We start from the raw sequence: 22,517 nt of genomic DNA on the forward strand, positions 1-22,517 counted from the left end.
ACTATTAGTTTGCCGTGTTTTATAATAGTAAAACGTGTTTATTATTATTAAGTCTTTGGTGCAAAAAACTGCTTGAAAGTCGATTTAATCACTGGATGTTTATGTCTGTTAAGGCTAAGATGGATCTGAACATGAAAACATCCCTTTAAACCATTCAGACAACCATCACAGCAGAGATACAATTAAAACTGTCAGATGACTAATTACCCTGCGATAATAACTCAGAAAAGTCAAAATTAGGATGTTTTTTTATTTCTTTCCTACTTACGAAAAGTTTCTGTTTATATCATAGGTTTTTGGTGCCTTTCTATCCTAAAGAAAAAGATATAAAACTTCAGATATTTCACAACGAAATATTAACATTTGTGGAAAAACCTTACATAACCTTATATTAAGGCAGAAAGTATGGCGGCCACCGTAAGAAAGGCTTACAGTATTCAATTATGCCGCATAACTGATCAGTACAGTATTGCGAGGGAACGCGAAAGAAAAAAAAAATCCCCATGTCTCCTGGAGGGCTCCGTAGAAATTAATCAGGAAGTGGAAACATTTCTCTGGCAAACATTTTATTAGCAGCATACAAGCTTTAAAATTTAGTAAATTTTGCCTCTGCATCTGCATCAACCATTTGTGGTTCAAAGTGGCCAAGAAAGTCCAGCAAGTGCCAAAACTGTCTAGTAAATTGAATTTAGTTAAGAATTCGAGTTGCTCTTGTGGAGAGCTTCCTCAGAAATAGCAGCAAGAGTTTTTTTGCATGCATGGTGAGGCAGAGATTTTAGAAGGGCAGCAACAAAGTCTCTTCTCTCCATGAAAAAGATCAAGGACAAACTGACTACAGAAAGCACCAGGATTGCGTTTCTTGCAGTGTTTCAGCCTTTACTTGATCATTTTCTTGGAAAGGCTGACATTCTACAGGATGTACAAGGATTGATGAAGCCCACTCGGACTAAAAGCATCTGGAAAAGGTGACTTGTCGGAAAGAGCAGGAGCTTCTTAAAGAGGCAGATTTCAAAGCGTCCAATTGCAAAGTTAAGTTTCTTATAAGTCATATGTGATACATGACATTTTTAAACAACTAAAGGTAACATAGTTACTTGATTGTGCTATAAAATGGCACTATTGGCCTGGAGAATACGTAATACTGCCCTTTTAGGGTTTGTCATGTTATGCATTCAGAGATCATGATAGATAGATAGATAGATAGATAGATAGATAGATAGATAGATAGATAGATAGATAGATAGATAGATAGATAGATAGATAGATAGATAGATAGATAGATAGATAGATAGATAGATAGATAGATAGATAGATAGATAGATAGATAGAAGACAGTTGTAAAAACTTTGTCTCAGGGCTCCTTGTTAAAAACATATACATATAAGACACAATATGCACCAACAAAAACCCACATTCATACAAAACAGCCAACCTAAATACCTTAGGCTTTTTGTGCTACCTTTGCCTTTCTATTACCTCAAACCATTCTGCTCACAACCTCCAACATCAGCAAGGCAAATTCATCAACTGTCACTCACTTTCTCTGAGCATGCTCAGAGAAAATTCACAAAGATCAGCAGTTTCTGAAATACCCGGACGAGCCCAACTGGCAACATCAACCGTGTCATGTTCAAAGCCACTTCGGTCCTCTTTCTTCCTTACTCTGATTCTCAGTTTGAAATTTGTCATGTTGTCTTCATGTCAATAAAATGGCAGCAGCTCATTGCATTCAGGCATCCAGAAACTATTTGTGTTGACAAACAATTGGACAGATTCTGCCTCACAAAGTGTCTGGTGATTGTGTGTCTTTGATCTCAAAGCCTCTCATATGTTCGTTATTACCCATTTTTAAGAATAAGTTTTTGAAATATTAAAAAAAAGCCCTCCTGGGATTTCTGTCAGCTTAGGAAATATCCTTAATGTTGGTTTAACCTTCTTTATCTGTGGCTTCTGCTAGATAAAATCACCAGCTTGCCTCCATTGCTCATAATGTAGCAAGATATTTCTTGTACACGGTCCAGGTAATAGCGGCAATAGGGGCAACCCTGGAAATCTCTTTGCCCCAAGGAGGGATTCATGCTGCAAACCAGAGTGAAAGACTGGGGCAGTTGGCTCTGTTTGCTGGGATTACCCCAAACATAAAGGGCACCTTAAGGCTTTTCGTAAAGAAAGCTTTAGCGTAGCAGAACAAGATGAAAGGTGTTGCATTCCACACAGATTCATATTCAGCTATTAGCTCTGGGCTCATATCACAAGGTTTCATTTGAAAAACAGAAGTGTTGTTTCTTTTTCTTTTGCTTGTTTTTTTGGACTGATTTTATTTCCTGCTGTTTTGAACCTTCAGGTGGGCCATCCTGCAGACTTGGGGATCTGTACAATCCTTCAGTTTTTAAAGTATCCCCTCAATCATCAGCAGATGTTTTTTCCACACCGGAGTGATTGACCGAATACGCTTTCTCTGCATGTGTGTGTGTGTGAGTGAGATTGAGAAGCAGTGCTGTCGTGCTAAGTTTTTAGCAGAATTACTTCTACCCTGCAGTGTTCTCACATATAAAGCACACTGCCTTCGCACACACCAGCAGCAGTATCCTAACCGCAGAACCTCACACAGAGAAACCGACTGTCAGTCGCTGTGTGGAATGTGTTGAGTCGGGTTTCCTTCTTGTAGCCGCTCACAAGAGATGCTTTGTTTTAACAAACACTAGGGAGGACAGCCTTGGTCACTATTTGATGTTCTTGAGGGTTTTTATGTTCCTCCTTTCTGGTCTTGTCTGCCCTCCTAACATTCATGTTCTGTCTGATCTGCAGCACATTCAGTTCTTACCTCGCAGGCTTTCTTCTATCCAGTCTGGGGACAATGCTCAGTTCATAGTTTAGACAGTCCGTTATCAGGTTCAAACTTACAAGATTTGATCATGTGTACTAGAGCTATTTTCGGTCTATGCGAACGCATTACCTGAGTGTGTCAGGTAGTGTTAGTTTAACATCACTTTCAAGCATAACACAGGTTATAGTGATGAATATTTAAAGTTGGAGCTGTCATGCATTGAGCTTTTTGCCCTGGTTGAGGTGGGAGTGAATCAGATATATTTTGTTATATATATAACCCCTTGTTTAGATTAAAATGACTTAAATCCACTCCAACAATTTGCTAACAGAAGCAGAATTTGGAAAAATATTGGAATGCTATCAAATATATTACCGTGATTATAATTTGAATGTAATAATCTCTGAGACAAAAAGACATTTGTAGGCTTAACACCCCCACAGATGTTCTCAATGTTGTATCTATCTATAAAACGTTCTATATGTCCATCTAGAAACAAAACAGTGTTAAATGTCTGACTATCCATACAAACACACAGTAAAATTCAAATTTGATAAATTAGAAAATTAGAATTAGAAAATTATTAGCAGAATTACTTATACCCTGTATACAATGATGATTTTGTTTTTTCAATAACTAAGTTCACAAAGTGAAAAACATCATATAAATGACTTCTGCTTGTTATAATGATTTCCCACTTACAACTAATGGAAACACATTGAAGATTACAATATTACACCAGACCAATAAAAACAATTGAATACAACAATGTGGGAAAATAAAAAGAATGTTTACTACCTGTTAAAATTTATTTTCAAAAAGTATTTTAATCTTGCAAATAAGCCTCATCGGGATATGTATTCTAATTTATTGAAAATTACTGCAACCATTTGCTCATATAATGTCTTTAGACATTACATCCATGAGGCAGTTAGTCCAATAAACCACCAAAATAATATTGAATTAAAATAAAACATATTGACTTTAAAGTAATCGGAGTCCCACCTCAGTGTGCTTTTATACAAAACAGATTTTTTTAACCATAAACTGTTTTATTGAAAGGATAAGCTCCCTTTAGTTTGATCTTTGTTCCCTGAGCAAATTCTCAACTAACCTTATCTGGAGTCTGGGTAACACCAGCCCTGAATGTAAATCACTTTAACAGCCCGTTGAGTGTGCTGGACATCCTTCAACCCTAATGGATCCAGCAGTAAAAACGCTTACTATTTGTTTGACGTTTATGTGTGTGTCCCACCTGTTCTACAGAAATTATACAGAATCAGCAAATTTACAGAGTGAGTAATGAATATTAGCAGATAGTGATCATGGTTTCACCATTCTGAGCTTTTTACCCAGAAGGAGCGCTCATTAAACTGTTTTTCTTATTTACTGTACATTTCTTCTGGTCATTGAGTCTTCATCAATGTATTTTACTGCCAGAAAGGGGATATTTTCTCATCTCCGCTCTTGAACAGGATCAATATCTCCACCAAATCATGTGCATACACTGAGGAGCTCAGTAAACATCACCTCATACATTTGTAACAGATCGTGGGTCTGCAGCATCCGTTATCTTCCTTCACTCATATGCACACAGGACAGACCTGAAACATATATTGTCTATTTGTGTCAATCTCCTTTTCATTTTCTTTCCGCTCAAGCTTGTCAGTGAAGCAACACACACACAGTAAAAACCAACGCTCTCACAGTCTTACAAACACGGAAAATCGAAATCACAAATCGGCTTAACTCTCCCTGACATATCTGTGAATTAAGCCTTTCCGTTGCTCTCCCTTTCCCATTATAAAGGCATTGTCAAATGCTGAATCAGTAACAGGTAGCCCACAGCTCCTGCTGCTTCTTTCTTACCTTTTCCTTCCTATTTCCTTCTCTCCCTGTTGTCTCCTCTTTTGCTTTTATCCCCCCAGCTTTTCAACCCTCCATTTTTTTCCTGATTGTCTTCAGAATGACCTCCATCAGTTCTTTCCTTAATAACTTTCCCCTGTCCTTATGCAGTCTTATTTTTTATTCCCTTATTTTTTCTTTTATTAGTAATGGAAACCAGTGGTGAAGTGGCTGCAGATATTTTCCGTTTTCTATTTTATTCTGTATTTTGCTGTCAAATTATAATTATTATACATTTTATTAACTTCAGTGTTTCACATTTTAGCTCAATACACATGGGTTGTTTTGGAAACCGACAGATTAATATGAAGCACTAAATTTCCAGAAACATGTAAAGTATTTAAATGTATCCCGACACATAACTAATGTTACATCAAGCATAAAAATTGTGATTTAACAACTCAGCTAGCTTTTCTATAAATTCACGTTAATGGTTATGCACGTCATTTCATTTACATCGTTTTTTTTTTTTTTTTGTTGCAGTGATTTTGACAAGAGTGACTATTCTTCTATATGCTTTGGCTCCTACATAATGAGAGAAACTGAGTTGCCTCCAGTAGTTGTTGTTTACAGTTGCCATTTTTAAAAGCTCTAATAAGAATAAAATTGCCACTCTTGGGAACTTCCTCCAGACCAATAAAGACAGGTACTGAGTTATACTGTGCACAGTTTTTTGTCTCTCCTTTCTTCATAGTTTGCTCTCAATGAGTCAGACTTTCGTCAGATCCTTTTATAGAGGCTTTGCTCAGCAGTTCTTCAGCCAGTTTTGTTTGTTTGCTTTGTTTACCATGACTGCCAGCAATACTCTGCAGGATGCAGGAGTTGCTACTTCTTATTATTTTTAATTTATTTTTAAGAAAAGAATAATGCATTCTTGAGGATTTCTTCAGCTGTCTTGACAACTTTGATTTTTTAGTTTTTCTAATGGTTCTTCCACATTTTACATTGAAAGATTATTTTTTACCCTAATGGCTGACTATTTTAAGAGTATTTTTGCTGATACAGAAATTTGACCATAATCTATGATGACTAAAAAAAATAAGAACTTTTCATGCAAAATTGATACTGAATAAAATAAGAAAATATGATGACCTAACTTTTTCACATATATTAATGCAGAGAAATCTCATTTAAAGTGAAGCTCTTGTGTTTTTTAAAAAAAAAAAAAGTTTGGTATATTAGCAGTTAATGCTGGTTTAGATTAAGGTTTGTTATGTTACTAGAAAACTCCCTGGTGCACGTTGTTGCTTCTGCCAAATGTCAGCTGGGACAGACTCCAGCCCCCTGCAGCCCTCTGCAGGATAAAGAGGCTGTGGATAATGGATGAAAGGAAGTTAGTTTTTTTCCCCTCCAGCATAGTATTCCAACAGCTACTAGCATTTGCTCGGTTGTGTTGCATAGAAAGAATATTCTTGTTGCCTACAGCACAAAAGTATGTTCAGTGAAACCAGTGTTATGAGTAATTATTTGTGAAAAATTAATGCAATTTTTTTTTTAAGGAAAAAAATGTTTTTTGTTGTTGAAAATATAAATATTTCAGGTCCTGTGTGATTACTCACCCTAATATGCTAGTGGAGGAGTGATAATTTGGGTGTGTTTTGCAGTAAAAGGAGCTGAACTAATCCACATATAGTACCATTTTTTAATAGCTAAAAGTCAATTAAAATTGGGGCAGCAACAGAAAAACAATCCCAAGTACAGTGGCAAATAATTTTGAGTGTAGACAATGCTGTTTGTGTTAACTGCAACATTTTTTTTTCTTCAGTTTAAAAGATTGAATTGCTCAGTAGTGAAGCTTTAATGATACATGTTCAGTCTTTTTCACAACTAATAATTTCTAATATGTTGCACTTCAAGAGAGGGAAAACACGTACACTGTTCTGATCTCAGCGTTCCACCCAGGGCGTTTGATATTTTGCAGTTGTAACTCCAAGAGGTATCACAGAAGGTTTGCATACTGAGAGGCAGGGAGACTGAGGAAGAGGAGGAGTAGGAAGGAAACAGAGTCAACTGGCAGTGTTGTGAATGCAGGGTGTAGACAAGCGGAGCGATTCTGACAGGCTGTGTCTGCACAGTTTGTTCTCCAATAGGCCCACACAGAGTCACCAGTGGGGTGCACACATGCACACTCTCGCAAACACGCACTATCGAGTTGAACGCTCACGCACTCACAGGCGCTGTCAGTCAAGCTACACACGGCGTACTGCAGACTTATCGGCACGCACACACACAGCTACGTTTTTAGTACAGGCACACACAGACAAAGTAGGAAGAGAGGCGAGTGGAACAGTGGAAAGGACCAGTTTTGAATGGTCTCTTCCCAAAGCTTCAGTCCAGGGGAAATGGAGCTATCCTGACAAGGGATGAAAGAGCAACAATGGTTTCATCACTTTCTCTCATGTTTCACTGCACCATGAAAAAGAAGCTTCCGACAGCCTCATCTGCCCATTAGGGAAAACATGATGTGCATTATACCAAGAAGAGGATGCTGAGCAGTGAGCATATGAGAGGCGATGAGGACAAGCAGAGAGGGAGAGCAAACCCTCAGACACAGATATGGATGATTCTGAAGGGACTGAAGGTGGCAACATTGATCTCAAAATCTACCCATTTTCAGTTGCTACCCATCGATACCGTCTCCTTTTATTTAGTCTGGCCTGCCTAAAGCCTCTGCTGAGAAACATTTCCTGTCCTCTTCTTTTAAATTTACCTACCATTCCGTTTAAACAACTCAAAAATGATCATCCTATATATATATATATATATATATATATATATATATATATATATATATATATATATATATATATACAGTACAGACCAAAAGTTTGGACACAGCTTTTAATTCAATGAGTTTCCTTTATTTTCATGACTATTGACATTGTAGATTCACACTGAAGGCATCAAAACTATGAATAACACATGTGGAGATATGCACTAAACAAAAAAGTGTAAAACAACTGAAAATACCCCTTATATTCTAGTTTCTTCACAGTAGCAACCTTTTGCTGTGATTACTGCTTTGCACACACTCTGCATTTTCTTGATGAGCTTCAAGAGGTCGTCACCTGAAATGGTTTTCACTTCATAGGTGTGCCCTGTCAGGTTAATAAGTGGGATTTCTTGCCTTATAAATAGTCATGAAAATAAAGAAAACCCATTGAATTAGAAAGGTGTGTCCAAACTTTTGGTCTGTACTGTATAGGGCTATGGAAAAAAAATAAGAGACCACTTAAGATGATCAGTTTCTCTGATTTTACTTTTTATAGGTATATGTTTGAGTAAAATGAATATTGTCCCTTTATTCTATGAACTACTGACAACATGTCTCTGAAATTCCAAGCACAAATTTATTTATTTGGAGAAAATGAGAAATAGTCCAAAAAAAGCACAGCTTCCAGACCTCAAATAATGGAAAGAAAACAAATTTGTTTAGAAACAACCCGTGGAATGTTTTAATGTTTTAACTCAAGAAAAGTTCAGAAATTAATATTTGGTGGAAAAACCATATGGTGTTCAATGGGGATAAGTGCAATGGTTTCTTAAATATATATATATGATGTACATATGGAAATATGTACCAATATTACCCAAAGTTAAACTGACAGTTAAAAATGTGAAAAATAAGTTAAAAAAAAGAGACCACTAATATGTGTCCTATTCAGAACCCATGCCAAGAAGGACAAACTATTTTGTTATTCTTTTCTTTTTGAAAAATTCTGCATTTGACGGTATGTAAAAACAGGTTATGTGAACAACCTTGGCAACTTCCTGTTCTGCTTTAGAGGATTAAAGACCCTGTAAATTTAGATAGCATGCCAAAAAAGCTGCATAAATTAGGATATGTGCAATATTTTGATCTTTTTACCAACGAAGCAGAGTATTTGCAGAATAAAGTTGTTAGAATGTCATGAGCGCATCAGCAAACAGCGTTGCTTTTTTTCAGAGAGAAGTTAAAAATATAAACATGAAGCAGTGCAAAAAAAAAAAAAAAAGATAAAATGAAAATTCCAACTCAGTTATCAGGAGCAGGTGATTTTATGATATCTAAAAGTTTCCACAGGTCAAATTGAAGGGGAAATGACTCAGTCCTGATCATTTTGTTCTTATTATCTTTTCTCCTCTTTCTCCAGGGTGCAGTGATCACACCAGCCATGGACCACACTATGTCCATGCAGCCTGCCAGCATGATGGGCCCTCTAACCCAGCAGATGAACCATCTGTCACTGGGCACTACAGGAAGTGTGAGTACCCCTAATTGTGCTCTCATGAATCACACACAAAAAAAGACTTGAACAAAATTCTGAGCTCACAAGAAAACTCTGATACACTCTGATACTCAAGGGCAACTTCAGCCATTACTGTGTGATCACAGCAGTAAGATTTATGAGCAGCTTTGTTGTTGGGTTCAAGTTAAAAAAAAAAAAAGAAGCTGCACCAACTTTGCCCTCTACTCCCAAAAACAACTTTTGTCATTTCATGCACACTTTCCTTCAGGATTTACTTTTCATTCCTGAATGAATTAGAGGCAAAAGTTTAGTTTAAGTGCACAAACACAAAAATGATCAGTTGATAAAGGTTTTTATACTGAAGTGAAAGCAGTCAAAAAAAAAAATGTGGAGACCTCCAAAAAACTTGGAAAACAATTGATTATAATGCCTCCAAGAGATAACAGCATAGTATCTTGCCAACAAGATATATTTAAAAAAAGCAAAGGAGCGTGGATTTTATGCATGACACCTTAGTTATTACTTAGATTTTAAACGTTTGATAAGAGATCTGACTGAAGCTCATCCAGTGAATAATGATAAACCATATAATAATTGCTTTAGTGTATTTGTATTATATGTATTAGTCCCTTATTGACTATAATTTTTGACATGGAGATCTAAAATAACTTTTATAACTTCAAATCCTGCAACACAAAACACTCGTAATTCTCAATAAGTCCAAAAATACAACCTGAGATAAGCATCTTAGGTCGTATTTGTCATAATTTTTTAATAAACCCTATAAAACACAGTTTGGGTAAAACTAACCAATCTCTTCCTGCTTCATCAGAAATTAATACAACACTAGCTGCCAGGAGCAGTTAATCAAATGCATTTATTATTTGATCATCAGGAAGTGTGACCATTGCTCCAAAACTGCACTGCTGATGGGATTAAAATTAGGTTGACTAATTTGGAGCCATTTTATCTTTGAAAACATTTTTTAATTTAGTTCAGAAACTCCAAAGCGAGTTTCTGAACTAAAGAGAGAGGTTTTAAAGCTTCCTCTCGGAAAAGCCAAACAGTGTTAGTCTGTCGCCACATGTTCTCAGCCATAAATCTGTCATATTATTTAGTTTTAAACCGCTTGCATTCACTGCGAGATATTGAGAGAGCGTATTTCCTCCCTAATCTTCGACATTAAACAGATTTCCTGCAGAGCTTACTCCCTCTGCTCTCCACCCTTTTCACTTTCACCCTCTGATTTCAGATTCTTTCTCACACTTTCTAAATCACACATCAAACATATCTCTCCATCAGTAGCACTTAATGTGCTCATTCACTTGCTGTACAGTTGGCGTCCCCACATCAAGAAGACACCCCCTCCCACCTCCGCCTTCACATTTCAGGATCAAGTCGACTTAGAGGTGTCACACCGCTCTGAAGCTTGACTGTCTGCCCTAACCCAGCTGCCTGGGGGCAGACAAGCAGACAGCTTTGCTCCGGTGCTACGTTTGATCTCTCTGTGTGAGTTTGATTGAAACAGTGCTGTATTGTACAGTTACCCATGTGTTTCCAGGTGAGCTGTCAGCGACTGTGACGCCATGTTGGCTCTGTCAGGAATGCCCCCCTCATCCTAATCTGCCCCAGCTGTGCTAACAGGCAGGATTAGAGACTGGCTAATCTATGGTGATGGCTTCTGATGTCTGATGGGTTCTGTTCTAGAAGAAAGTGGGTTACGGTATTTTTCCTCCCTTTTTCCGTGTCTGGTATACCCCCTTACTGCCTGCTTAGCTTTCCCGAGGCGATGTGCTGTGCAGCAGAACTCCGCTGCGGCCGAGCGGCTCACGCAGCACGCCACGCTTGATCATCAACGGGGATTGAGACGCGTTTCCTGTAAAGCTGATTCTTAAGCCAGATGTGAAAAGCCTTTCATTCAACCTAATTGTGAAAGCCTGTTAAAGGGGCTTAGAGCCCAGGATGTTCAACTATCCGTGTAGTAAACCGGAGCTGACGGCATATATTCTTCAAGCGCATTCCTTGGATGTAGTTGCACATCTGGTTTTGGGGGCTTGTTTTGATGGCTTCTACTGGTCACGTGACTTCGTCCTGGCCACAGCAGAGCACCTGCAGTGAGTAATGTCTCCAGAGTCAACAACTTATCCAGACTGGCTCTGGCAGGAGAAGCCACACCTCAGAATAATCTTGGCTGTTCCTGGGCTCGCTGCGGCTGTTTTTCTTCCTTCTCCTCTCCAAAAAAAGAACCGAATGTTCTCCATCCGCCCAAGCTGTGACACTCTGATGGTGACCGGAGCTTTCCGAGAACGCCGTGGTATTTTGCTGTGTGGTTCTGGAGGAAAATTGTGCTTCATAACGAGGGAGCATGGATTACCAGCTCTTAACGGTCACTGCCTTGGAATTTTAGCTGCTTCTCCGGAAAATGTTGGGTGTCTATTTGGCACAAACAACTTGATTACAGAATACTGAAGAACCTCAGGCTTTCTGTTTATGGATGGCCCACATAAACATGCCATCCATGCTGCTCACTGATTTATGACACCATGTTTGGTGCATATTGCTCCTTTACTGATTTATTTATGGTCTTTGAAGTCTCAACACTTAGCAGGAGTCTATCTGTCATGCCAGTTTGCGCCTGTTAGCTGCTGTGCATCTGTGGAAGTGCATATGTTCCCTTTGTCATTTTGTCACTGGTGTCTGTGTGCGTTTGCATGGCTGTCAGTATCTGCATCTGTGTGTGAACTACTTGATGTTTGACATGACAAGAGGTGACCTTCCCTCTGTGCTCTTCATCCTATTCCCGTCAAGGCGTGTACAATTCAAGTCTACGTTGTAATGGTGGTGATTGACAACTTGCTTCCCCAGAAGACGCACAAAGCAGTTTCTTATTTTATATCAACTGTTCTCCTCGGTCCTTTAAATCTTTTAGGACATTGGCTTTTTCTTTATTTTACCAACCTTCTGCTGCACCGACATTGTAGCATTTCTGCTCTGTCCTTACACTCAAATGGGCAAGAAAGGTTCCAATCTATACTTTACAACATTTCCTTATTGCTGAACTCTTGCAGTCAGAGAGACAGCCTTACTTTTGACTCTGAAGTACTTTTGAGTTGATCATTGACTCACATCCTGAAGCTACAAAACAAGCTCAAAGCATCAAGCATCCACTTGCCAGTAAAGCTCATATACTGTGTTGGCTTTCTCCAAACATCTGTTGATTAGTCTCATCCATCCATTTTTCATAAATTGCCTGGTTCATTCAGATTCAGCTTTTCAATCCTAAGCCATGATATTGTGTTATTTTATAATTGTCTCGTGAAGAACGTCACCTGGGCATTGCACAGTCTGGTTTCCCAATTGTAAACAATCTATGCCTCTGCAAAAAGAAAGACTTCAGGTTGCCTTCAAACCCTTTTCAGATTGATTGGCAGCAATAGTTGATTTTCTAAGTTAATTTACCATTCCATCTTTGCTTTGTATGAACACTCACCTATGTCAAGACCAGCAAACCGCCAACCTTAATGGAGGTCTACACATTGGTGATCAGTAACTGAATTGCATTGGGCATCTGGTGGCTGATTTGCTTTTTAGATCTTGTGTAAGCAGCAAATGTTTACTGGCTTTAACCTCATTCAACATATAATATAACAGTGAAACCTGTTGTTTGTTTTTGTGCATGTTGGTTTGGATTTGAATAATTTTACAACCTGGCAAAGACTAGGTCTATTGTTTTGATATATAAAGCCATAGAAATGAAAGTGGGTGTATCATTACTCTCTATATTCTGCTGAGGCTGGCAGTATGGACGAATGTTACTCCTTTTCATAAGTTCAGCTACTCCTTAGAGCTGAGGAAGCAGGAACACAGACACTTAAACGCACTCATCTGTGCCTCGTTTCAGTTTTCCTGGGCTCAAATAAAACCTCCGTTGCTCCACTAATGGTTAGAGTTTGAAAGAGGCACTTTAATATCAGGCATAGGTATTTTTCAAAATGAATAGTTTGGATTTCACTTCAAAACAAAAACAGAATATATCAATAGAAATCAGAGCCTATCCCAAACACTCCACCACCTTCAGTGACCTACACGGAGATTCCAATGCATTAACTTATTACCAATTTAGATTTTCCACATTTTGTACATTTGCAAACTCTTTGGGTTTTATGTGACCAAAACAGTGTAGAAGGATTGTTTATTTTTTAAATGAATAATAATAATAATATTAATCTGAAAAGTGTGCATGTAGTTTTGCTGCAATTACAGCTGCCAGTGGTGTTATGGCGATATCTCCACTAGCTACACCTACAGACTGAAATGTTTGCCCTTTTCTTCTTCTTCACCTAACAGTTCCAATTGAGTCAGATTGTGTGGAGAACATCTGTAAATAGAGATTTTCAAGTCAAGATCTGGACTTTGGACCAAAGTGATTCATGATTTTTAAGATCTAAACCATCGTTGCTCTGACCATATGTTCAAGATTGCTGTCTTAACTGTTTTAGATTTCCTCTATATAGCTCCCATTCATTTTCCACCTTTGACAATCTACTCTGTATTTTCTTAATAAAAGCATCTCCACAGCATGATGCCGCCACCGCCAACGTTCACTGATGTGCAGTGCTAGCTTTCTACCATGCATATTGTTTTATATGGTGGCCTAAAAGATCAGTTGTTGGACATTTAGCCAGGCTGCTGTTGGTGGTGAGCTAAATGCTCAATTCACACTCCTGCTTCCCTCCTTGCTCCCACCAAACATAAATTGTGATCTAAGTCATTTTGGTGCAGAGTCCCAAACCACTATGGCAACAGTGTATTTTAGTCTATCCTATGGATTTTCATCGTGGCATTGCTGCATTGCGGTCCGCATTTACACAGGAGTCATGAGCATGTGTCATGGAGAGTGATGGCAGCGGGGAGGCTTAAGGAGTCTACTCACACCAGCCTCGTTAGGGAGCTATTCAAGCCAACCGTTCATCAAAAATACACACACACCATCTGCTCCAGGCCTGCGTGTGTTCGTGCATAAGCATAGATGTAAATGTGTGTGACGAAACATTTATCGCCAATTAGGGATGCTTTATATTACCCAAACTTGTCCCCTGACTGGACAAGGAAGGACTAAGAGAGCTGAAATTGGACAAAAAAAATTAATCTCCTTGACTTGCCACACAGGCAGCTGCAGAAATATGACTTACTCTACCTGCCATATTAAATAGGTTAACTAACGGTCATAATAGAGGAAAAATCTTATCTTATTAAATTTTCCTGCTAAATATATTCTAAATTCCTTTCCCAGTCCTGCAGAGAAATATCACATTTCAAACAGACATTTTCCCCATGACAGGGAGATTGTGATAATGGCTAATTATCTCTCACTTTCCTTCATTTGCTTTCATGCAGCCCTCGCAGGTGAGTTGACTGAATAAGTTAATGGGGAGGAGAGGCGAAGACCTCAAGTCCCAAGAAGAAATTGGTATGCATGGTTTTGATTCAACGGGGAGAAGGTCACTTCAACAATCTGATAGGCCCCCTTTGAGAAGGAGAAGGAGTAAGAAAGAGACCGTGACAGGAAGGTGAGAGGGAAGAAGGAAAGGGAAGATGTGATGTGTCAGGAGGTCTGGATACACTGCCTCACCCTGTCCTCAGTGTGACAGCCCCGGAGGTGTGATAACCTTAAATTCATGTCCAAAGACCTGTGCGGTCACGCTCGCTGATGAACACAGACTAACATCCATCCCGGGGCATCCTCCCGGCTCCGTGTAGCAACGGTGGGGGAGTTAATCACCCGTGTCCGTGGCCTTTAGCTGCTCTCATTAGCAGTGAGCGGTGGAGCCGTACCCGATCCATTAGCAACGCTGCCGGTAATGACACTCTACCAGCATCGGCGGGCCCGCAGCCAAAAAGGGCCTCGCAGCCCGCTGTAAGCCCCTCCATTACCGCCTCCCGCTGCACGTCGCCGCCATCCAACAAGGACGGAGAGGCGGAGGAGGAGGGGGAAAAAAGAGAAGGAAAACAAATCGGACCTCCCTTTTCCCTCAGTCCGGAAGGCAGCAGGAAGAAGAAGGGAAGCTCCCCGGCGGTTTTTATCTCGGATCACATCCGTTGGCGCTGCACCACAACATTATCGTTCCAAGCCTCTTTGTCTTTGTCGGTCGTTCTTTCAAGCAAAAAGAGGCAGGAGCATGTGATGAATGTGTCGCGCATGCAGCTGCACGCGAGAACACATGCAGACACTGATACGCACAGTTGCGTTGACTAGAACTGATGAAGGCGTGTTCTAATTAAAACTGGGCCCATGTTAAGGCTTTCACCAGGATGCGGGAAAAGCCTCCTCCGCATTGCGTGTGGAAGCCCCGATGCCTGACATGTAAGCAAACCTGTGTCATGCCTGTAAAATGCCCACCGTACAGCGAGCCTGTTAAAAACCAAGCCAGGCGTGACTAGAGGAATGTAGGCCACAGGCTGCAAACCTCCTGCTCTCCTTCACGAGCAGTAAATTCCCTTTTTACTCTTTTTATTTATTTATTTATTTATTCAGCAGTTACCCGGTGTATCTGCTTGGCCTTTTGAAGTTGTGGCGGGACAGCAGGACATCTCTCCCTCCTCCTTTTCCTCTCTTTCCGTTACACTTGTCTGATCTGCTACGCTCTCCTCTTGGTGGACTCATATTCTCTTAGCGCCCTCTGAAGGATTCACAGAGCATAGCAGTGTGGGCTTTCCTAATAGTTGTGGGAATAATTACATTGAATGAGTGTTCCGAGGAAGTATTACGATCTGCTTTTGATGTCAGGAATGTATTTCTGCTCTAATATGTTTCTGGGATTTGCGATTTTAATGAGTGTCTTAGGAATTTTCTTCTAAAAGGATTTTGTTTAACTACATGCAAGTTTTTTTTGTTGTTTTTTTTTTGTGATTGTGTTTCAGTACATGACTGCTGCAGCTGCCGCCGCTGCACCTATGCAAGGGACCTACATTCCCCAGTACACTCCTGTGCCTCCAACAGCCGTCCCTGTCGAAGTAAGACCCCCACGCATGCTTAACACCATGAAAAACAACAAGGGATAACATTACGTAACCCTGTAAAAATATTATACTACTTACAATTTTTTTCACTTCACTAAATAGTTTTTTTTTTCTTTGCATATTTTACATTTTGAAATCGGAGGCATGCATTTTTATTTAGTCCTCTTTACTCAGACTCCTTTACATGAACTCATCTAAACAGCAAATATTCTCAGCTTAAATAGACACAAGTTGTTCATTAATTTTGTTTTCTAACAAAGCAAAATTAGTGAACAACAGTAACACCAAGAAAAGTAGGCAAGAGGTCAGAAAGAAAGACTTGGAGAAGTTTAAAGCAGGATTATGTTATAAAACAATGTCTCAAGCTTTGAACTTCTTACAAAGTACTCTATCCAAGAATGGAAAGTACATGGTACACTTGCAAACTTACCAAAACCTGTTTCGTTGAACTGTCAGGCCAGAGAAGGAGAATATTAAATAGAGAAAAGGCTAAGAGGCCCAGAGTTATTCTGGAACAGCTGCAAAGGTCCAACGCTCAGGTGGGAAAAATTAAAAGTACAAATCTGGCTTTTAAGGAAGGGCATCAAGAGAACATAACATACATGTGGAGGAAGTTCATTTTTAGCCTTCATAGACAATGTGTATAGCAGAAAACTAACACAGCAGATTCTGCTGAGCAGATCATCTCAAATGTGGAATACGGGTGTGGCAGCATTATGCTGTGGGATTGCTCTTCTTTAATAAGGTCATTAAAGTCTCTCAGACTTCATGGAATAATGGCTGAAGTCAAATGTGGCAAGAAATAAAAGCTGATAGACACATACTCCAAAAACCATGCCACTGTAATTACAGAGAAAGGTGGTACTAAATAGTACTGACACAGATCGGGCTAGAAAAATATTTCATCACCACACTATTCTAATTGTGATTTGAATTTTTTCTAGTTCACAAGCATACACTACTTTGTTTCGATCTCTTTATATAAATTCCAGATGAAGTACATTAACATTTGTTGGAGTTATGTGAAAAAAAATGTGAGAACATAAAGCAGAACAGTCATCAAATGAAAAGTGCTGAATTAGGATTATATTTATCAAAGTATTTTCTAATAGTTTTCCCAGACCAGAAAATAACAAGTACAAAAAGTGCAAGCAAAGCAGGATGAGTCAGAAGTTTGAGAGTATTTGGGAAAGGCATTTGAAGTGCAGCACAGACTTCCTCCCCTCCTCGGTGGTTGTCTGAGCTCCTGGCAGGTTCAGGCAGTCTGCTCTGAGAAATGATGAACGCGTAGCGCTGGTAGGCGTGCGGGCAGCGGGGGAGAGCGGGCGAGCTGTCTGGCGGCTGACAGTGCGGTCATATTCAGATGGACTATCAGTCGCGTATCAGATGACAGGAGCTGAAGTGAGACACAGCGCCGGCGGAGCGGCCTCTCTCTCCTCCCGCAGCCGCTTCGAGCCGGTAGCTACCTGAAACATCCGTCAGCCACAGAGGCCTGGTTAGCCCCCGCCAGCCACCGGACAATGACAGTTTCCCCTGACACATCCATTAGTTGCCCCTCTCTTCTTCTATTTTCTACCCTTTTAGACTCCCCAGCCCTCCACCTCAGAAAGTTGCTGCCTTGGCTTTTGAAGGAGTCGCACAGAGAAGAGGGATGTAGTTGTAGCATAGCCCTCGGCGTCCTCTTCCTATTTCATCCTCACCACTGTCCTCTCAGTCCCGGCGTTGGCAGTGGGGTGTAGATCACCGTATCGGCCAGTGACTGCAGGGCTGATGTATGGACAGGACATCTTATCCTTGAGAGCTTGTTAAAGGTGATTGAGATGACTCAGTGATGGGTGCAATCAGTAACGCTCGACACATACAAAAGGCTAAAAGGGTTGTTGTGATGGATTTAGCGCAGACAGCCATCTGTAAAGAAGTTTTTCACCCCAAACACAAACGGTCCCAAGTCGCAAACGTCTGTTCAGCCAAATAAGAGAAAATTCACATTTACGAGTGGTTTATTTTGTAGTTTATTTGATAAGCTACTTGCACTATCAAAGCTTTGATAACTTTCACAGAGCTTGTACTTTTCCAGAAGTTAAATGTCACTTTATGAAACCTCACAGGTACTTGCCAGAACTTTCCTCAAACGTACATTGTATTTTTTCAGACTTACTAGGTACTTTGAGGAACTTGCAGAATGCGTACTCTGAAACTTTTCCCAGAACTTACAAGATATATTTCCTACAACAAACTAAGTACTTACCAGAAACTTTCTAAGTACCAACCCTTTTCAGTTACTCGAAACGTACCCACCATGTTTGCAAAGGTTTGCAAGAAAGTATCTAATAAATTCCATAAAGAACTTTAGTATGTGGTAAGTTTTCATCCCAGATCTTAAAACTACCCACTAAGCTTCATGAAAGTTCTAGATAACTTGTTGGTAAATTCCAGAAAGTATCTTATAACATCTGTGGAATATCTAGTAATTCCAGCTATGCACCTTGAGGGTTCTAGGAAAGGACCTGGTAAGAAAAAAAAAAAACAAACTGATGATTTCCAGAAAGGTAAATTCCTACCTGGGTTCAAACACTGCCATGTTTGATTGTTTGTTCGTTTATTTGTGTTAAAAAGACAGGGGAAAAAAAGTAAACAATACACACCATACACACACCGAGTAGCCTGATGCTGTCACACAGAGGTCTTACTCAGCCCAGAAATTTCCTGTGCCACTCTTCCAGGGAGTGGTGACAGATGCCTCACCCCAGACGGTGGCTCCTTCATCACAGGAGGTGGCTGGCCAGCAGCAACAGATCCAGGTGGACAGTGCCGATCACGTTCCTGCTTACTCATACCAGTCCAAGTGAGTAAGTCTGACAATGGAGGACAGATGTTTTTGAACTTTAGAGCCAAAGTCACTTGTTAGGTCATCATCCTTTAAAGAAAATACAGCATCAGTGGCAGACATTTTATATAGCTAACATTAAACTGTTGTAGACTGTGCTCGACTGATCTGGAGGTGTTCTTGCCTGATATTGATAAAAATGTAATTATTATTTGACCTTTTTGATTTCCAGAGTGGATGATGATACAACTTTAATGACTTAAAAAAGGGAATTATGGTCAAGTCAGTCAAGCTGAGGTTTTGTTTAGCCTTTCGCAGCATTTATTTCACAATTTAGCTTTACTTCCAAATTCATGTTAACTGCAACCTTTACTACACATTTCACAGTGGAAATAAAGGTGAAGAAAACACTTTGCTGTGTTTCCTGGCTTGTGGGAATCAGTTATTATAATTCACAGAGCAAGGAAACTGCTACGAAATGCCTACGGCCACTGATTGTTGGAACAAGCTTTAGAGAGTCTCTGTAAAGCTTTCATTCATTATGAATTTATGTTCCAACTGGCCTCTTCAGAAAGCAGTTGTGATCAAGGCATTCACTTAATAGGCTAATTAAGCCAAACTATTTTGTGCTTCCCACTTTTGATTTATGCATCTTACTTTTCCTTCCACTCTAGGGTCAAAATAATTTGCATAAAGTATTGTGGGAAAATGTCAAATTAGTTCATGTTTTATTTAACTTTTCATAATCACAAACCCTTTTTCATATATCAATGATCTCTGCATGTATTGGCGCCTTTTGTCAGTAAGTGTGAAAAGCTTTATATTATCCTTTTATTGCAGTTAGTCTTTAATTTCACAATTTACATTTGTATCCATTTGATGATTTCTGAGTATGAATACTATTTGAAAAGCAGGTTTTCTTTCTTATGTTGGAGTAAAGTGGTAGAAATAAACGAATGAAGTCGTGGATTACTAATTAAAGATATGTTGAAGTAAAAATATATGCTTTCTTTTTGAAATTTAAAAAATGCCTCCTTTACTTTAAACTTATATGAGTTGTAAGGATTCCGCATAATGTGGAATCCAAGATTTTCTTTTCTGTTTCCTGTTTTACTCTCAGGGTTACATTATTTTCCTTTTTTATTTAAAAATAGATTTTTGGGAGAGGGTTCGGCTATTACTGTCAGACCCAACCAAAAAACAAATGAAAACATTTACAAAAAGATCATACGTGCCCAATTACTCAGTGGTTCTCAATCTAATTTTTTTATTTATTTTTAAGTCTTCCAGGATTTATATAAATCTTGACGGTGCTGTATTGCCTTACTCAAAAGAACAAAAAAAAAAAAGCAGCAAACTATTTCAGTCTGAAGAATGATTTCTTGAACAAAACTGGCATTTAATACTGATTCTAAAATAAGACATTAAGACATTATTCATATTATTCCAATCTGCTGGTGTCATTTTTGGCAGCTTTTTAATTCTTTATTGTGCCGTCAGCTGTCACCTCTGTTGCTCTGTTGTGTTTGTAAAAATATTCTTTAATTCCACCAACTCCAAACCCTTTTCTCTGTCTCTCTCTCTCTCTCTCTCTGCTTTCTCCTCTTCTTATCAGATAGCAACGGCCTGAGCGAATGTTCCTGTGACAGCGTTGCCTTGAGACAGAGGGTGGCTGCACTGTGAATGTGAGGAAAAGAAAGAGATTACTTCCAGATTGCCCAGGCACCAAAAAAGAGACACTTTTTTTCATTTCCTACCTGGCCTACAAGAAAAAAAAAAAAAATCAAGACTGAGGCAAAGAGTGCTGAGGAAAAGAGGGGATGTGGGGGAAATTACTGGGCACAGTGCAAAGAAGTAAATTGTTTTAGTCTGGGAATGAAACCCGCCTAAAGGGCTGGGCTGAAGCTTGAAAAGCTTCTCAAAGAAAATTCTCAACTAATAAAAAAAAAAAATAGAAAAGGCAAAAAATAAAATAAAAAGAGAAAACAAAAAAAATGGTTGAATGCGCTGGTAGGTGATGAAGTTTATTTTGTAATTAGAAAGGGGGAGGCAAAGTTTGAGATACACACAGAGATTGTCTTCCTCAGATATTAAGCTACGGTTTCTTTTCAGTCTTTTTTTTATGTTCTAGTGTTAAAGCTTAGTTTTCTAGATGTATTTGAAAAAAAGGGTTTTTTTCTTCTTTCTTGAATCTTCATGGCCTTAATTTGGAGGGCGCCAGAAACTTTTTACAGAGTGGAAGTCTGACGTCTAGTTGGGAGGGTTTAAAAACAAAAAAAACAAACAAAAAAAAAAGAAAACAGTCTCTTGGACCTCTATGGGGAGGGGTTCAAAATGCTGAATGAGTTGCTCTAAAGAGAAAAAAAAAAGAATCTATCACATAAGCTGTACAGATTTAATAGAGAAAAGCTTTTTGTTTCATTTCTTCGTTAGAAGAAAACTTTGATAATTATTATGTCAGAGGTAACTACGTGTCAGAAGTAAACAAAATGTCTGTTGTTGGGATGGGGTGGGAGGGTGACGCATCGAAGAGATTTTACACAATGGGAAAAAGTAGAAAACATAAGACACGCTGCGCTGTGGGTGCAGCCTGTTGCAAATGCTGAACTTGTTTTTTTATTCTCATTATCATTTTACATGCCGCTCTCAATGACATTAGTGCTTTTTATCGGCCACATTTTACCTTTTTTATGAGCTTTAAGATGTTTCTAGACTGCTTTGCTTGTCACACTGCAAAAAAAAAATAAATAAAAAAAGAATAAAATGCAAAAAAAAAAAGAAAGAAAAAAAATTCAAATAACTTCTGGCAGTGAAATAAAACAGTAGATTCAGTAGGAGCTTATGGTTTAAACCAATCAGTGCAAAAGCAATAGAGGAAATTGTTGACAATTTCTGTAGTCTTTCCTAGTTGTGGATCAAATGCAGCCCATGGATGGCCATTTTTATACCAAAGATGAAGAGACACTCTGAACCAGAGTTTTGCTTTTGTTCCCCCCCCCCCCCCCCCCCCCTTTTTTTCATTTTTAAGTTTGATTTCCTTGTTGTTAATGTTGATGTTGTTGATGTTAATGTTGTTGGTGAAGATGTTGTTGCAGTTATTGTCATTTGTTTGTTTGCTTATTTTTCTTCTGTTTTTTTTTTTGTTTTTTTTTTTTACCTTAATGGCCGGACCAGTCCTACAATCCTTCTCATCCTGCTTTATTCAGAGTCAGGATCATTTTTCACGCTTGTTCGATCTGTCTCTCTTTCTCTTACACACATCCACACACACGCACGCACACCTACAGCATATATTCTCACAGAACACACATACAACCTCAATAATAATCGGACAGTATTTAATTGTGTGACGTGTTTTTTTTTAGCCTCCTTTGTGGAGGTTTTGATGCTTTGAGGGTGCGTCTCACCTCTCGCTCAGATCCTGCAGGGAAAAAGTTGGCTAGAGCAGAGGAGGAAGGTTGCTGGAAACACGCTGAGGTTTTTCCTCTCTGTGGTTTCTGTTTGTCTCTTTATCCTTGTCGATTCAACCAATATTAACTCAAACATTTCTCAGTGAAATAAGCTGCAGTGAGGATCAGTTTGCTGCTATTTTTTATTATCTTGCTCACTATACCATCCCAACATGCAACTTTCCTCACATTTAAACAAACTGAGTGACATTAGCTGCATCTTTTAAAGCAGGTAAGTTACTACTCATAAAGAAAATTAC

The 22,517-nt window shown here is 39.1% G+C and overlaps 1 protein-coding gene across 6 annotated transcripts in view; it reads left to right on the forward strand.

Moving 5' to 3' along the window:
* LOC102220232 (RNA-binding motif, single-stranded-interacting protein 3) overlaps positions 1 to 21,541 on the forward strand; it is a 316,476-nt gene extending 294,935 nt beyond the window's left edge. For 4 of the 6 annotated variants that reach the window (XM_023344472.1, XM_023344474.1, XM_023344473.1 and 1 more), the window contains 4 exons: positions 8,866 to 8,976; positions 15,883 to 15,975; positions 18,705 to 18,826; positions 20,428 to 21,541. In XM_023344472.1, the coding sequence (XP_023200240.1) occupies positions 8,866 to 8,976; positions 15,883 to 15,975; positions 18,705 to 18,826; positions 20,428 to 20,491 (390 nt within the window). In that variant the 3' untranslated portion in view covers positions 20,492 to 21,541. Of the gene's footprint in view, positions 1 to 8,865; positions 8,977 to 15,882; positions 15,976 to 18,704; positions 18,831 to 20,423 lie in introns of those variants that run through there. The other 2 variants (XM_023344476.1, XM_005796429.2) reach the window with 2 other exon arrangements.
* The last annotated feature ends 976 nt before the right edge of the window (positions 21,542 to 22,517 follow it).

Source organism: Xiphophorus maculatus, chromosome 13, assembly GCF_002775205.1.
Source record: "Xiphophorus maculatus strain JP 163 A chromosome 13, X_maculatus-5.0-male, whole genome shotgun sequence".
Lineage (NCBI taxonomy): Eukaryota > Metazoa > Chordata > Actinopteri > Cyprinodontiformes > Poeciliidae > Xiphophorus > Xiphophorus maculatus.